This window comes from Octopus bimaculoides, chromosome 14 (genome assembly GCF_001194135.2).
Source record: "Octopus bimaculoides isolate UCB-OBI-ISO-001 chromosome 14, ASM119413v2, whole genome shotgun sequence".
Lineage (NCBI taxonomy): Eukaryota > Metazoa > Mollusca > Cephalopoda > Octopoda > Octopodidae > Octopus > Octopus bimaculoides.
Genome location: NC_068994.1, coordinates 17,462,418 through 17,481,261, shown reverse-complemented (window position 1 = coordinate 17,481,261; position 18,844 = coordinate 17,462,418). Strand labels below are relative to the sequence as shown.

At 37.7% G+C, this 18,844-nt stretch overlaps 1 protein-coding gene across 3 annotated transcripts in view; it reads right to left on the bottom strand.

The window, feature by feature from the left end:
- Positions 1–18,844, bottom strand: part of LOC106883631 (exocyst complex component 6B) — a 130,029-nt gene that overhangs the window by 29,061 nt on the left and 82,124 nt on the right. For all 3 annotated transcript variants that reach the window (XM_052972708.1, XM_052972707.1, XM_052972710.1), the window contains exons 3-5: positions 9,401–9,539; positions 1,718–1,763; positions 836–1,040 (exon numbers count right to left, since the gene is read on the bottom strand). In XM_052972708.1, coding sequence (XP_052828668.1) covers positions 836–1,040; positions 1,718–1,763; positions 9,401–9,539 — 390 coding nt within the window. The remainder of the gene's footprint in view (positions 1–835; positions 1,041–1,717; positions 1,764–9,400; positions 9,540–18,844) is intronic.

The following is an 18,844-nucleotide window of genomic DNA, read 5'->3' as shown; positions in this document are numbered from 1 at the left end:
ATTCACTATGTTTTGTCATGGAGAAAATTTTTCACTGTAGACAAATGGTGTAAATACACCAAAATCAGTTCACAGCACCACACACACACACGCACAGAGTTTGTTATATTCATGCATACAAAACATAAGAGCTCAGATAGTAAACGGTGAAATTAATTTTTAATTTCTTGAAATCTCACCCCTTTGTTTTTAAGAGTTGCCAACAACTGCAGCTTGATTTTTGCTTACTTTCTCCAAGCTTTGAGACAAATTTTAATTCATTAAGAATTTTTTGAGATACAGTATACAGCCATATGAGGTACATCATTCAGTTTATATCCGAATTGTGTAGCATACTAGGATTTGGAGATCATTACATACCCTGGCCAACAAATGCCCCAAAATAAAAAAAATTAAATCTTGGTGTTATAGAGAGTAAGAGAAGAATTTGAAAGATTAGGTGCTTATAGAGAGAAAGCCTGTGTGAGACACATGGAATAAACTACTGAAAGTGAAATATATATATATATATATATATATAAAATATGGGTGGCTTATTAGCAATTTACCAACCAAAAGGCAAAATTATAGATGTCACTAAAGTGACAGAGGGAACTAAGCAGTACCAGCATTGCTAGAAATAAGAGTCAAAACAACTCAGTAGACACAGATAGCACCATCTTAGTGACAGACAAAGAGACAAGCTTCCTACAGTCGATATAGCCAGATCACTGGTGATTTTGAATTTTGATGCTAGAGCATCTGAATACTCATTGGTGGCTCTTATTGCACCTAGGGTTAAACTCAACTCATACACACACACACACACAAAATATTGAAAAGTTGTATGACATACATGTCTCATGGCCACCTCCCCAATCCGAGCTGAATGTTTGCGGATGTTTTCCAAGAAATCTTTCAAGTCAGACATTGAAGCATCTTTAATGCTCTCCCGTAGCTTGGGAATGGCATCAGCCATTGTTTGAGAGAACCAGTGTGTATTGACCCTTGGAAGGAATGTGTGTTCGAGTTGTTCCAGAGTTTTAAGGGCAGGGTAATATCTGAAAAGACAGAAAACGATTCATGTTAGGGATGTAAATATGAGGGAACAGTTTTTTTATTAGGTTCATATTGTATTTTATTATTTTACTACTTTCAATCATTGAGTTGTGGTCAAGCTATGGCACAGCTTTCAAGGTTTTTGATTCTGGGTATTACATGTCTTCACTCTACACAGCATAAAAATATACTACAAGAAGAAAAAAAAATGCCAGATTGCCTCTAACTAGATTATATCATGCTTATACTTGAACTTCTGCATCTATTGATTTTTTTTTTTTTTAATTATCAGTTTGTAACCTCCAGAGTATATGTTTATGAAGATGATCTCAGATCGGAGATCTGTTCAAGTGATTGTTGAAGTGTGGACTCTGTCAAGTATTTCCAGGAGCCAGGTGGTACTGTTAAAAATACATAATGTATTAAGTCTACCACCCAGAAAGAATTACAGTCTGTCCAACAGGTTTCTGCATAGTGTGTGTGTGTGTGTCAGTCTATTTGATTTCAGTGAAGAGGTTTGGATTAAACAGAGGCTTGAAAAGAAAACTCATTTGTAAGATGACACATAATAAAATCAAATATGAGACCATGACCAAAGCAAAACTTCTTAAACCACACAGCACCTGTGCCAGCATTATTTTAACAGCAATGACATTCACAATACAAGCTGAGTATTTACCTCTTGCTTTTCATCTGTTCCTTAAGTTTACCATACATCTCTAGCACTGAAAATAGAAAACAGTAAAGAATTATTACATGGTAGTAACAACACCAGCAGGAGAAGAAGAAGAGGTGGTGGTGGTGGTGGTGACAGTTTGTTTTATTGACCACAAGGGCCTAAGACATTAAGGACAATACAAGAATGAAATACAGACACACTAAGTAGCATTTAGATTGAATAAAAAAAAGTTAAAAAAACCCCCAGAATATAACAAAACTTCTAACGTGGAAGAGGGGAGAACAATTAGGGTACTTTAGGGCAAAAAGCTCACATACAGAGGTCAAGATTACTCTGCTACATGCAAGGCATCAAAAGTGATCTCCCCAATTTATTTTCTCCCACTTAGAAAAGCACATTCAGGGTAGGCTCATTCAGCCTCATCCACCTTTCTGTAAGCATATTAGAAGGTGACACTTTCTTCTCTATATCCACTTTTTCAAGTGATACTGAAGAAGTTGATGAGAGAGGAAAATGCTTGTCTTCAAATTTTTCATATGAATCTACCACAGCACCTTTTTTTACCATAATCAGCAGGCAATGGAAAACCATCTGCCCTTTCCTATCAAGGGAAGGTGGCTTGGCTGATAGCTGGATTAGTCCTACCTGTGACAGAAGCTGTTTGACACAGCCCCTTAAGTCAGCAATGCAAAGACACTGACTGATGGCATGCAGAATGACTTCGTCAATCTGAGCACATCTCAGACATTGGCACCTCTATTGTCCCCAGCAGGAACAGGAACACTGGACTATTGCAAATTGTCCATAGTTCCTGACTCAGAAGCCTTCTAAAAGAGACTGCTCAGACTGTTCTCATTGCTGTCTAGAGTTGTTCCTGGCCATTGTCACTCATACTCTTCCTTAACCATTTATGAAATGCAAGAGTTGTTTTCTAGCCAAAAGTATTATCCAGCTGGTAGGGTACCATTGGGTTACTGACAACATGTAGATGCCACTCAACCTCGATCTATGGCTGGCTCATGACTGTAGCTCGGTTATAGAGATGAGCTGCCAAAAGGTCTATTACACAAAAGATGCCTATACCAATTCAGTCTAATTTTCATTGTTAATGTTACAGTGGCTAAGATACTTCTGTAAGTGTATCAAACTCATAGTGTGCTTGTGCATCACTAGTGGTGTCAGGACAGATGTTGGCAACAGATGGATTTCTTAACTAACAGAATTTGTCCCTTCCATAAAAAGTAGAAAAGCATGCACTCCATAGTTCTTGGGGCAAGGATGACATCCAGGCTACAGTTCACCACTGATGTGAAGTAGGCATTAATCACTTCTGCTTAACCATTTACAGGCAGTTTATTCTAAATACACTTCTGAGTGAGATTGGCCACCCAATTTGCAACCTCTTCCCAGTCCTAACCAGATCCTCAGTCAAGCAACAGAAATTGCTGGTAACCAGTAAAGATTCACCTCTCCAGATGCCAAGCTGCAAGCACACTGATTGGATATGGTTGATGTGAGCTTCTTCTATATGCTGCAGGTACTTTTCCAGTATAGTGTCAATCACTTCTATATCCAAGGTGTCCAACACTATGTTGCCCGCTATAGTTTTTCTGTGACCTGGTTCAACCAGGATGTGACTCAAGGATTACAACTTTTGCAGAAGGGGCTCCAAGAACCAAACCATACAGTAGAAAAGTGCAAGTGTATAGCTATGAAACAAAACAGTTCCAGAAGTGGGTATTCATTTTGACCACTGAACAACTGTTACTGTACATTGTAGTGATCAAACCTCTAAAGACAGGACTGAAACAAACTGTTCTTAGGTCAGTTGCCAATACCCTGCGAAAATCAGATCTTTTCTTAACCAGCTCCATTGCATGAGGAAGAAGCTATCATGGATAGATCTGCCAGGGATAGAACAGATTTATGCACCTCCAACTACACTACAAATGATAAGCACTAGCTTCTTGGTGAGCACTTTTGCCAAAACATTTAGATATGAACCGAGCAGTTATGGGTCAGAAGTTTTCTATTATGTCCTCTTTTAGGGTCTTTCCTCAATAGGTCACCACTCCCAGCTCACATGATTGGAAATGCTCCTAGTCTGCTGCAATCTGCAACAGAGCAGCTAAGACAGGATCAAATAAGTCTGGTTGTGGAAATAGGAGAAAAGATATAATGTTTGCACCTTGCCTCTAGTATAGCAGCAGCCCAGCCACTCTGTCACTTTATCTGCTGAAATTGACTTTTCACAGCACTCTGTCTCTCTACACAAGAGTCATAGTAAGCCATTGAAGTAGGTATCGAATTCTATCATTTCCAGTTCATCTCTCATTAAGAACAGTTTAGTAAAGTGCGGCTGGAAAACAGCACATGTCTGCTGCAAATCAGACAGCTGATACCAACTCTGGTTTGTCAGAGATCAAATTGTGGCTTTGGTGCCATGCTGAGCTTAGGACCAACAAATGTCTTTCATGCTATTATGTTTCAACACATGCGTTCTATAACAATATTGTACAACAGAATGCTATAGTTTCTTAAAGCATTACAAACAATGCTAAAGAAGTAACAAAATCATTAAATGTATGGCATTAAATCATAATTAATAACTTAGAATATAGATATTATAAATATGATTTTTGAAAAATTCAAGAAGATAATTATTTGAGAGAGTCACAGATTAAGACACATAGGTTGTGGGCAGAATCAGAGGAAAAAATACCTAAAGATTGAGACAATCACTGGTAAGTTTATATGTTGGATACCAGTGTTTATCATTCTTATTGATTCACCCTCTACTACAGATGAACACGCGGCTTAGTGGTTACGGTATTCGGGTCACAATTTTAAGGTCATTTGTTCGATTCTTGGCAGCAGAGCAAGACACTTTATTTCATGTTGCTCCAGTCCACTCAGCTGGCAAAAATGAGTAGTACCTGTAATTCAAAGGGCCAGTCCTGTTACGTTCTCTGTCAAGCCGAATCTTCCTGAGAACTATGTTAAGGGTATGCGTGTCTGTGGAATGCTCAGTCACTTGCACATTAATTTCACGAGCAGGCTGTTCCATTGATCAGATCAACTGGAACCTTCATTGTCATAACTGATGGAGTGCCAGTTGTTAGTTGTCAAGAATAAACAGTAGCAAGACAGGAATACAAACAGAAAACATCTCTAAAAGTAGATCTGACTTAACAGCCTTGGGTTGGCTCAAGTCCAGTGGATAGGCTTTACCTCTTCCAAGGTGGCATACTTAATACATCAGCTAGTTTACAACCACCATCTGGCCTTGGGAGCTAATTCTGTTGCAAGCATCAAGACAAATCATTGGTCTGAGGACAACTCGCAACATCATAATATATTGTAGTAACCCATTAGTAGTAGCGTCTTCATCCCACTCTCACTAACCTCAGAAACATTGTGAAAGGTCATGGATACTACCCTTCATTCTCTGACTAAGCAATGAATTAAAAAAAAAAAAACCATTAATATTACCATGATACAGATAACTATATACAACATTTTTTTTTAATATTTTAAAGTCAATTTTCTATTTCCTCTATCTTATTTTATTCTTTTTTTTCTCCCTTCCCCTCTTCCTTTCATTGTTGCTAATGTCTGTTCATTTCTTTCTTGATTATAGCTTTCTTTAGGAGACTAACGCATTCTGGCATGCCTTAACTTCCAATAACATTAGAAGCCATTATCCTAATTTATGTTCCTTATTTCATTTCTTTTTTTTTTTTTTTTGCCTTCTTTGAAGTTGCTTCAGAATAAATCAGAAAGACTTCTAAGAATCAGAATAATTTTTATTCAGTATTCAATCCTGTCATTATTATACTATGTGGTTTCATTCAAACAACATTCTTCTTGTTTTGCTGAGATTTAAAATTTTTGTTGAACAAATTTTTCCCTCTCCTAATTTACTATTTGAACTGAGTAACATCCTTAGTGACAAATTTCATAGATGTATATAACTACTACTACATCACCATCATCACCATCAGTATCATTTTATGCCTGCCATCCATGCTGGCATGGGTTGGGCAGTTTGACAGGCATTAGTAAGTTGGAAGGTAGCACCAAGCCCTACCGTCAGCTTTAGCATAGTTTTTATGGCTGGCTCCCTTTCCTAACACCAATATAAATACATGTGTGAGTGTATATATCTATATATACTTTTATTTCATTTTTGTATCTGGTTTGCAAGATTCTTTAGGTGGATTCGTGTGTTGAAGCAAATTATGTTGTCTAGGGAGAGTCCTATTGTCTTAATGCCTTAACACACTCACTGGTTCGATTTCCACTCATTTATTATTTATATATTTTTTCTTCCAAAATTTTTGTTGCTTTTAGCAACCTTATTAATGGATGTTGAAAATTTTGGAAGAAAAAAATATAAATAAGTAAGTGGAAATCGAACCAGTGAGTAAGATAATAAGGCATTAAGACAATATGACTCTCCCCAGACACAACATAATATACTTTTATAATTTTTCTTGTTTTAGTGATTTGACGGCAGCCATGCTGGAGCACCACCTTGAAGGGTTTTAGTCGAATGAATCAACCTCAGGACTTTTTTAAAGCTTATTACTTATTCCATCGGTTTCTTTTGCTGAACCGCTAAGTTACAGGGGACATAAACACACCAATACCTGTTGTCAAACAGTGATAGGGGGACAAACACAGACACGACACACACACACACATATATATACACAACGGGCTTCTTTTAGTTTCCATCTGCCAAATCTACTCACAAAGCCTTGGTTGGCCCAAGGCTATAGAAGAAGAGACTTGCTCAAGGTACCATGTAGTGGGACTGAACCTGGAACCATGTGATTGGGAAGCAGGCTTCTTACCACACAGCCACGCCTGGCATTATAAACATATAACAAACAGTGAAAAATGGAAGTGTGATGATGATGATGATGGGGAGGAGGATGTGCATGTGTGTGTGTGTATTCACATCAAGGTGGTGAGCTGGCAATCATTTCAGTGCTTTGTTGTCTCTGTGAAACTAAATGTTCTGAAATCAGTCTTGGCTTCTTCATCCCATACCATTTTGGGCCTCCTTCTACAAATTCCACCCACTTTAAACACTTTGCACGTCTTTATACAGCTGTCATCTTCCGTATACATCACATGCATGTACCAGCAGTCTCTTCTTTTGTACACTACATTCGATTCCTCTTGTATACAGTTTCTCACTCAATTCATTTGTTCTCTGTCTTTCATGGATACTAACATTACACATCTTGATGCCTTGCTAACACCAACTAATTCACAATTGGATTTTATGGCAACATTAACACTAGAAAGGTTATCGTCTTCTTGACAAGACTAGAAGGTCCTTGCAACCTGACATTGTCTCTGTCCATTCATTAACCACTTTACAGAGTGTACTGAGTACACTGTATTGTATCACCCACCAATACTAATGAGCTTACCTTGAGCTCTGCCAAATAAAAGGGACTCACAACTCTTATGTTGTTTCAGTTAGTTCTGAACAATGTGACCAACAGAGGAGAGGGTAGAAAAGAGGGTAATCGCAGAAGATGAACTAATATGACACAACAGGATGAAGAGGCGAAACAGGGATTGGAAAGTGCTAGAAGGATGAATGGAAGAGAGACAGCAAAGCCAGAGTGTAATGAGACACTTATTGAAGTTTGTAATCAGATATTAATAGTAGATATATGTTTGCTAGCTAGAGCTATGGTTAGTGATAGAATAGATATAGAAATGGTCATTGGCAAGAGAGTGTGATGGACATCAGTAATGTGTCACTTGGGGAGAGGGGAAGTGGCTTGAAGTAGAGAAGAGTAATAACAAGAGTGATGAATGGTTCAGATGGCAAATGTAAGAGAATGATGGACTTAGACTGTGACAATCTATCTAATGCACGCCAGTATACAAGGGTTGGCTGAAAAGTCCATAAGTTAACCAAGATACTCTCATGGAATGTGATCAAATGGGGTTTATTTTTCAACATGGTCCCCTTTGTGGTCCACACGCTTCTTCCATCAGTGTTGCAATGCTTGGATCCCACTGGTGAAGAAACTTTTATCCTGTTGGTTACAAAAAGTCATCAACAGCAGATACGACATCATTGCCATTGCGATACTGGTTCCCAGTCAAGTATTTTTTCATGTTAAGAAACAGAAGATAGTCAGATGAGGCGAAATCAAGAGAAAAGGAAGGGTGATCAACCAGTTCAAAGCACTGTCCTGATGAAAAACACCCTCTTTCATCAGTTTCCCTCAGCATTGGATCATGATAGCCAAGTTGGCATAGTACTCTCCACTGACAGTGTGGCTCTTTTGAAGATAGTCAATAAACACAATGCTTTTTGCATCCCAAAAAACTGAGGCCATCATGTTCCCTGCAGATGAAATGACCTTGACCTTCTTTGAAGTAGGTGAGGAGGGGTGACTCCACAACACAATTGTCTCCTTGTCTCTGACTCTAAGTGATGAACCCAACACTCATCTTGGGATAGGAAACATTCATGGAAACCACTTGGATTTGCCTCAAACAATGTCAGATTTTCCTGCGATGTAATCCACCTGGTGCACTTTTGATCAGGTGTCAGAAGACATGGTACCCTCTGAGCAGAAATCTTTGTCATGCCAAGTTCATTGGGCAGAATATTCTCAACTCTCTCATGGGATATGCCAATAGCATTGGCTACTTGATTTACAGTCAATCGCCTATCATCCATCACTATGTGGTGAATATGATCAATGTTTTCCTCAGTGGTGGTGGTTGCAGGACGTCCAGACTCTGGGTTATCTTGAAGGCTTTCCTTTCTCCTCCTAAATTCAGCTGCTCACTTTTGCACAGTTGATAAAGCTGGAGCATCATCACCTAATGTAGCAACCATGTCAGCATGAATGTCCTTGAGGGCTAAACCATTTTTCTACAGGTACGTGATAACACCTTGAACCAAATTTTGTCTATTTTCAAGAGAAGTTGCTGCTAGTAACTTTGGAAGCCTACTGTGGTGAGATGTTGATCAAGGATAGCTGTTTGAGTATTGAAAATGAAGTGCATAAAAATGAAATATCAAAACCTAAGCTTTAACAAAAAATCAAGTTTGGAAATCCAATTAAGTATGTCTTAGCAATACGGTGAATCAAAATACGTCAGCCTTGTTTAGAAAATCATTTATTTAAAAGACATTCTAACAGTACTTGGTGTAATTATTTGTTAGAAGTAAGTCAATAATGCTGATTGAAGCATAAAGAAAATTAAGAAATGAGAAGAAAAATCAAGAGAAAACAATTGTTGCCGGTTGCCACTGAGACATCAGGTGTTCTAGGACCCCTTACAACTGATTTCTTCCACAAAATCAAGATAACAGTAGCCTGTCAGAGAAGTGAACCCTGTAAGGTGGAATAGCTGCTGCAACGAGTGTCGGTAACCATTTTCCATGGCAATGCCACTGCAGTCATTAGCACAGGGCATGGCTGAGCACACCATTTGTTCTGGGATATGTAGCCCATCACCCCACTCCATATTTTGCTGCTTTACCACCCCTTTCTTTTTCTTTCTTTTAATTTCTTATTTCTCTTTTACTTTTTCTTTGTATTTAAATGCTATAAGTAAAATGCAAATCATGCACATGTAAAAAGGAAAATGAAGAAAAATTGTACTCCACACCACACTCAATATTTCACTTACCAGGCAAACATAAGGATAAGCTCTCGATTGCAGAGGCAATGTTCTTCTGTATTTTTCGGCAATGGATAAGTTCTTCTCCCCTTTCCAGTAGTGGGGCACAGGACTTTTGTAGGGCATCATTGGTAGTTTTGATTTCATCCTGGATTGGAAGAAAGAAAATAAAAGTTTGTTGTTATTAAGAATGGCAATGTTCACATTAAATGTGTGAGATATTTCTATGTGTTTAAAATCTCCTTTCACAAATCAAGTGGGTTTGAGAACTCTATGGTTCACTCATGAACTCCAATAAGGTCAAAACATGTCTGCAGCTGTTACTTTTCCTTTAGATATTTGCTGTAAAATTTTCTGTGAAATTAATTCCTGAATTCTTGAAATTATGTCCCCTTTTTTTTTGAGAATCTCTAATAATAATTCCAAGTTATGGCATAAGGCCAGCAATTGTGGAGGAGGGGGTAAATTGATTACATTGATCCCCAGTACTCAACTGGTACTTTTTTATCGATCTTGAAAGAATGAAAGGCAAAGCTGACCTCAGAAGAATTTGAATTCTAAATATGAAGATGGACAAAATGAGACTAAGCATTTTGCCTGGCATGCTAATGATTCTGCCAGCTCACTGCCTTAGAATCTCTAATAATTCCTGCTAGGCTTTTATTTTCTTCCTGAAAATGACTTACATGCATGCATGGATTTGGATTTATTTTCAATGTGTGGTAACATGAACAATTGTCTTCTACTATAGGCCTGGGTTAACCAAATTCTTGTGAGTGGATTTGATAGATGAAAAGTGAAAAAAGCCTGTTGTATAGTTGTGTGTGTGTGTAAGCGTCTCTGTCTTGGCAGCGTATGACAATTGCTAGTGGCATCATTATACAAGTGATTGTTATTTGTTCTGTCCCCCTTGCAAACTGCCTGACCAAAGGGAAATACTTAGAAACAAAAAAGGGTATGTTGGTATAGAAAAAAAAACCCAACCTACTACAATGAATTCCGTTTAACACATGTGAACATGTAAAAGTGATGATGATGCCAACGAGGATTTTTTGCCTGAAGAAGAAGAAGAAGAAGAAGAAGAAGTGAGAGAGAGAGGGGGAGGGAGAGAGAGAGAGAGAGGGAGAGAGAGAGAGAGAGAGAGAGAGAAAGAGAGAGAGAGAATGTGACATTGCATACAAATTGAAACTGTAATCTCTTTTATATTCATCCCTGATCATCAAACCGGTTTCTGCTTGTGTATAACTAAGTTGTCTTGATGACACCAAAGTTTTTTAGTTGCTGTTGTTTAGCTCCGTGTCAACCATGCATGGGCTGACCTGTGATCAAAGACATTTCACCCATGACCATTCCCAGCATGAGTTTTCAGATGCAAGGTGTTATTTTAATGTCCATTTTACTACGCTTGCATGGATAATGACCAAATGCCTTTCCTGTTACCAGCCCTCAACTGTTTCCAAGCAAGGTGATATTTCCCCATGGCAAGACATGTTTTGCAGAATATTGGAGATGAACAACATTCATTTATAGCAATCAAGCAATGTCAAAGGGAGGAAGAGACAGATGGATGGACAAACAAGCAAACAATAAATGTATACATATATACATCCATCACTTGAAACTGAAATATAATCAAGTAGATTAAATTAGAGCAGAACAGGGTGCTGTGTCCTTATGAAGCACATCTATGTGTTCCAGTACTCCAAAACTGTAGATGTTATATTTATGTGCGGCATGCGTAAGTGTTGAAAGGGGCTGTGTGGTAAGTGGCTTGCTTACCAACCACATGGTCCTGGGTTCAGTCCCACTGCGTGGCACCTTGGGCAAGTGTCTTCTACTATAGCCTCGGGCCGACCAAAGCCTTGTGAGTGGATTTGGTAGACAGAAACTGGAAGAAGCCCGTCGTATATGTATGTATATGTATGTGTGTGTGTATATATATATATATATATATATATGTATGTGTGTGTGTGTTTGTGTGTCTGTTTGTCCCCCCCAGCATTGCTTGACAACTGATGCTGGTGTGTTTACGTCCCCGTAACTTAGCGGTTCAACAAAAGAGACCGATAGAATAAGTACTAGGCTTACAAAGAATAAGTTCTGGGGTCGATTTGCTCGACTATAAAGGTGGTGCTCCAGCATGGCCGCAGTCAAATGACTGAAACAAGTAAAAGAGTAAAGAGTATAGTTTTTGTAGAGTGATCATATCAAAACAGAAGATTGGAAAAACTTTTTGGTATTATTTATTCACCATTACATGTGTTTCGTTTCCCAATAGGAGTTACAAAATGTACATGTGGGAATAAACATGAAAAGACATCTATTAGAAACTCATCCAAATGTAAAGTTTGTATTATTTGATTGTCTGTCTGATGAATTTCTAATAGATGTCCTGCACATGTTTATTCTACATGTACACCCTCTAACACTTATTGGGAAATGAAATATGTGTAATGGTGAATAAATACTAAACATTTTTTCCAATCTCGTTTTGATACATACATGCATATGCACATGTGTATGCATGCATGTGTGTGTGTGTGTGTGTGTGAGCATGCGTGCGTGCAAAATGCCTATTTCAGTTTCTGCCTGCCAAATCCACTCACAAGGCTTTCATCGATCTGGGGTGATAGTAGAAGACAGTTGCCCAAGATGCCATGCAGTGGGAGTGAACTAATATTATTCAATGTTTCTTTTCATTAAGATATTATGGTGTGATTTGAGGGAGAGTTGGCTGTTATATCTAGCAAGTTGATTGACCATGTAGAAGCTCCCTTGTTGGCTTATCAGTCTTCTAGTTATACTGTTGGGAAGAGTTGCATCCAATAATCTGTTTTACAACACTGCAGTGAGTCAAACTTCCACTGTTACACCTACTTATAACTAAGACAACAATGTTAATGGGAGCTTAAATGTCTTTGCTATAGTGAGAAGAGATATGAGCAGCCCGCAAGCTATCAGTTGGTTACCCAACACTCTAGCAGCTCAGCCATCTACAGTCTTCATTAACATCACGTAGAGGGACTTTAAAATATGAGCAAGCGCAATCAAGTCAAGAGTGAAGCGACATTGCAGCATTAGCACCTATATATCATACAAATTGATAACCAGTTCAGTCAGATAAAGATCTTACCAGCTATTGACTAATAGTTTTAATGAAGCAGGTTTATAGTTTACGTTCTTTATACCAAAAATCAATATTTTATACTCACTCTGCACTGAATATTTATAGATCATTTTATCAATATTGTCTCATCATCATCATCATCACCACTTAACATCCATTTTCCATGCTGGCATGGGTTGGACAGTTTGACAGGAACTGGCCAGCTGGAGAGAAGTTCCAGACTTCAATTTCCTGTTTTGGCATGGTTTCTATGACTGGATGTCCTTCTTAATGCCAACCACTTTTTGTGTGACACCAGCATGGGTGCTTTCTACATGACATCAGCACGGATGCATTTTACATGATATTGGCATGGGTGCTTTTTATGTGACACCAGCACGGGTACATTTTATGTAGCACTGGCATAGCTGCTTCTCACGTGACACTGGCACAGGTACTTTCTATGTGGCACTGGCGTGGGTGCGTATTACATGGTACCAGCACAGGTACTTATGTGGAACCAGCACGGGTGTTTTTTACATGTCACACACACACACACAATCATCATTATCATCATCATCATCATCATTTAGCATCTACTTTTCCATATTTGGATGGGTCACATGGAATTCACTGACGCAGATTTTCTACAATCAGATGCACTTTCCGTTGCCAACCTTTTTCCGGGCGAGGTATCATTTCCCTATCAGATCAACACCCCATGGCTATATAATCTGGCATATACTTAATATGGAAAGGTTGTGTCCACCTAGGCAAGATTCGAAACTGCAGCCACAATGTTCATTATGATTGCCAGCTACTTCTTTCTGAAAACCTAAATGTTCAAGAGGATTTTAAAATTAAAACTGTATGCTGGTGAGTAGCTAGCAATTTATGTAGATTATACTACTACTAAGCCATTGTGAAACTCCTCTGAAATCTGGCCTATCTACCTTGTACTACTTAAAAGGGAATTTTACTATCATATCCCTTGAACTGTCCAACTCATGCCAACATGGAGAACACATGTTAAATGATGATGATGATATCATCACCCAACAGAGTTTGCTCTTTGTCTCTTCTATCACCAACATAACAATATTTGTTCTTTTGAACTACTTTCTGGGTACCTGACCTCACTAAAACCCTCTTAGTGTATCTACACTTCCTTGCTTATTAGCTTTTCTGAGTCTCCACTCTCCTAGACTCCATCTGAATATCTGAATTTCCTCCACAGAACTATGTACATATCTCTGAAATGCTTGAGTAGACCAATAGTAGGGAGACAGGGTAGTAATATATACAAAGTTTGGGAGCAGCTCACATGTCTAGCAGTGATTATAAGTAGATGTACAATTCACAACACATCTGTTTGGGTCAAAAATCGTCATAATATGACCAGTATTCTAACTGTTGGTCATCCCGTTTTTCTTCTGGGAAACGTTGCTCTAAAATCTAGACTTGAGATATATAATTTCAATTTGTTGAGAGAGATTTGGCTTCTATACAGACTATGCTGAATAATTAAGTAGATCTCTTGCTGGCCTGTGTACCATAGTATTAGCATAAAGTGTTATGCTAATGCTATCCACATTATAAGATGATAGGCCAACTCTTGATTGTTTTAATATCTATGTTAATAGTGATGTCTAGCAGAACAGAGATAAATCAAGTAGCTTTTTCACTGACTAGATGTCCTTCTTAATTGCAACAAATTAGTCATCATCATTATATTTTTGAATGATGATAAAGAAACATAAATAATAAAGTAATAGCCAGAAGATAATTGCTGATCTAATTAGCCTGCCTTCAGGAAATGTTTCAGATAATACAAACTTGAAATATTAAGAAAATATAATGAAGAAATATGTAACTTTTCTACATAGAAGCACAGGAGTTGCATGAATAACTAAGGTGTTAGCTTATTGACTGAAAGGTCAATGGTTCACATCCCCTCCCTTACAATGGTATATGTGTGCTGTGGAAAAAATATTCAACTTTTTAAAGTTCAGTTCACTAAGATATAAAGTACCATAGTAAAAGTACAGTTTAAGTACTTTAAGTAGCAGACAATGAACAAAGTGTTACCTTAGCTTGCAGTATTGAGTTCAAAATCTTATGTGGGTCTGAGATATCAAACAAAACCACTGCAGTGCATGACTTCCTTGAATACCTTTCTACATAGAGACAAAGCTTTAAGTAGCAGTCTAATCCTTAACCCTTTAGCATTTAAACCAGTCATATCTGACCAAAATATTCTACCTGTTTTATGCTCAAACTGATCAGATCTAGTCTCTCACACCAACCCTACAATATTATTCTAAAAATTAACAGCTACCTCAGCAGAATCTCAAAGTTACAAGATAATACATGATTAATTCAAAACAATGTGAAATAAATAAGCATTACTTTAGAGAGAAAAATGTAAATGCTATGGGGTTAAAGGGGCATTACATGATATTTTGTGTCATGCAGTGATACATATTTCAGTTGAAAGGGTACACAGAATATATGGAGTGAACTAGTGATTGATCTGTTGGAAACCTGCAACCAACGATGGTGTTGTTCGCAAAATATAAATATATATATAAAAAAATACTTAGAATAATGCTTAAAGCAATAAAAGAGATTAACAGGAGAGTTAGATAAGTCAATGGGCAAATTATATAAAAATTGGTTGGAATGGAGAAAAGAAATAGTAAAATGGTTTTTGTTAAGAATTACAAGCTTTACATTAACTGAATAAGACAGAGAAGGCACTGTATAAAAGTGGATTGTTTATTGATGGAAATCAGTTGAATGCAAAAGCAAAAAGCAAGCAAGGCAAACAGCAAGAGTGTGTTGCCAGCTAACAACACAAAAGATATTAAACGAACAAGGTGAAATCAAAGGCATTAAAGAAATTAGCTTGATGAAATGTAGCAAGTCAACTATAACATTTGAAAATGTTATGGAGCATAGCTAAGTTTTAGATCATTAAACAAATTCCTTCACTGACAAATCATAATTAAATATAAACAGCATTGGCTGCCAGTCAGATTGGAGGGTCAGTGCATATATTTTTATTTGCTAAGAGGTTAGGCTGATGATATAACTCGTTGCAGTATCTAGTTAACAATGGAGTGATTAAAAAAAAAAAAAAAGTGGAACAACCCTGAGAGAGAGAACAGGAGGAAGAATTAGCAGGTAGGTATGCAGGCAGACAGGTAGATATACAGAAACAGATGAATAGATGGAATTAAATAAATACAGCCAGTGTTCGTGAGAGAGAGAGAGAGAGAGCGAGTGAAAGATAGAGCAAACATGAAGGAATAACAAAAGTGAAAGAAATATTTGTTTTTCTTTTAATGTACCTATATAGACATTTTTATTTAACTCCTCCTACTTCTCTCTGATATTATTGAATTTATGAGAACATAGGAAGTAGAATACAGCGGAGTGTTGTTTTTAGAATTGATAGTGCTTAGAGGAAAATAATATTACTGCAAGAAGGCAGTGAGCCGGCAGAATTGTTACCACGCTGGGCAAAATGTTTAGCAGTATTTCGTCCGTCCTTGCATTCTGAGTTCAAATTCTACCAAGGTTGACTTTGCCTTTCATCCTTTCGAGGTCAATAAAATAAGTACCAATTAAGCAGTGGGGTTGATGTAATTAACTTACCTCATCCCTCAAAATTGCTGGCCTTATGCCAAAATTTGAAACCAGTATTAATGCAAAAAGAGCAATTTTAATATTGTTAACATGGGAATATTTAATCTAGTCATTTGCAATATTGTTTGTGAAGTATGACAAGAGCTCCAGGACTTGTAAGACCAGAACTCAAAATGGTTTCCACAAAGAATAAGAGACTGAGGCACAATATTCCCCACACCCTTTGAAGAGGGTACAAGTCCTTTGCCAGGTTAGCTTTCCAGTTATTGCTGGAACTTATTTACAGCTGAGTGGACTGCAGCAACATGAAACAAAGTGCTTTTCTCAAGAACCCACTATGCAAACCCTATGAAACAAAGAAACATGTACAGAACTTCATGCACCGCATGCAATTCTCTGGATATGACCAGAAACATAGGGTTTGGGTATATAGGGGAGCTAAGAAGAAGTTAGATAGCATTATATGTAATGAAACCAGTGGTATCTGCCCTAGATATAGAAGTAAAAACTGGAACAGGATAACAAAGAGAATGTGACAAAGCAAACAGGGTGAACATGTGGTACAATACTGAAAAATATCATGGAGAACTAACCCAAAGATTTAAGAAAGCTCTGAAGGAGGCCAAACTCAACATTAAAATCGTTGTGGTATTCTCAATGTGGTATTCTCAAAGGGGTGTGTCCTACATAGGTGTGATCTAATGGAGCTTTGAGAATACCACATGCACCAATGATAACTGCATGGTATGTAAGATTAACCCTGGCATTAACTGTAGAACTAGAAATGTAGTCTACAGCATAAGGTACATAGAAGGTGTTTGTAAAGACAAGAACATGATATACATAGGTGAGACATCTAGAAGCATTGCAGAGAGATTAAATAAACATTTAAGACAATATGATGACAGAAAATAGTCCTCCATACTCTACCAGCATACAAAAGACCAACATGGAGGCAACCTGGGTCAACGTGACATCCGCATCTTATCCAAGCACCCAAAGGACCCAACACTCAGACAAATACAGGAGTACGTCCTCATGAATGTAACATCCCCAGTACTAAATCAGAAATACACGTAGAAGGTAGTCATACCCCAATACCCACAGTTTATATATATATGTGTGTGTGTGTGTGTGTAAATAGATATGTAAGTAGATAAATAGATAAATAGGTACATAGATAAAACAGACAGATAAGCACAGACATATGCGTACATACACAAATGAAGACTGGAATACATGACTATATACACACTCGCACACTTCATACACACACACAAGGACTCATGGAGACACACATCCACACATAACAGACGCATAGTCACACAAACCCATACACATAAACACACTCAAACATGCACACAAGTAGACAGAGGTACATACACAAATACACACACATACATACACATGAACATGCAGAATACATACAAATGTACACGCACGTATACATATATATATATATATGCACACACACACACACACACACACACACACATACATACATACGTGCATGTTGTGCTTGATGTTTTTTGACTTCATGGCATACAGGAAGTAAAATTACATTACTGAACATTGTAAGGGTAGTTAAAAAATGAAAAACAGTTAACCTTTAGAAAAAAAAAATGTAGAAAACTATCATTTGTCTCATTTTAATGATCGTATTTGCGTATAACAAAATTGTAACACATTTTTCAAGAATATTCAAGTATTAGTATGAGTTTTCTAAAACATTAAATTAGATTTATAAAAGTGCACCTGTATATTTCTTTGTGGTACACCAGTGTACCTTGGTGCAAGATATATATATATAATTATAAACATAATTATAATTAGGGGTCAGCTAATTGCTTGGTAAAATTATTAATTAATTTTACCTTTTTATTATATATATATCAGATTGGAGCCTGGTGTAGCCATCTGGTTTCACCAGTCCTCAGTCAAATCGTCTAACCCATGCTAGCATGGAAAGCGGACGTTAAACGATGATGATGATATATATATATATATATATCTTTTATCTTTTATCTTTTACTTGTTTCAGTCATTAGACTGCAGCCATGCTGGGGCATCAGTCTGGAGAATTTTTAGTCGAATGAGTTGATCCTCAGTACCTTTTTTGTTAAAGCCTGGTACTTATTCTATCAGGCTCTTTTACTGAACTGCTAGGTTACAGAGATGTAAAAACAACAACACTAGTTATCAAGCGGTGGTGTAAAACATCCTCAGACACACACACACACACACACGTATACAATGGGTTTCTTTCAATTTCCGTCTACCAAATCCACTTACAAGGCTTTGGTTGACCCAAGACTAGTTGGAGACACTTGCCCAGGGTACCATACAGTGGGACCGAACCCAGAACCATCTGGTTGGGAAGCAAACTTCTTATAGCCACGCCTATATATCATCATCATCATCATCATTTAATGTCCGCTTTCCATGCTAGCATGGGCTGGACGATTTGACTGAGGACCGGTGAACTAGATGGCTACACCAGGCTCCAATCTGATTTGGCAGAGTTTCTACAGCTGGATGCCCTTCCTAATGCCAACCACTCAGAGAGTGTAGTGGGTGCTTTTACATGCCACCGGCACAAAGGCCAGTCAGGCGGTACTGGCAACGGCCACGCTTGAAATGGTGTATTTTACGTGCCACCTGCATGGGAAACAGTCGAGCAGTATATATGTGTGTAT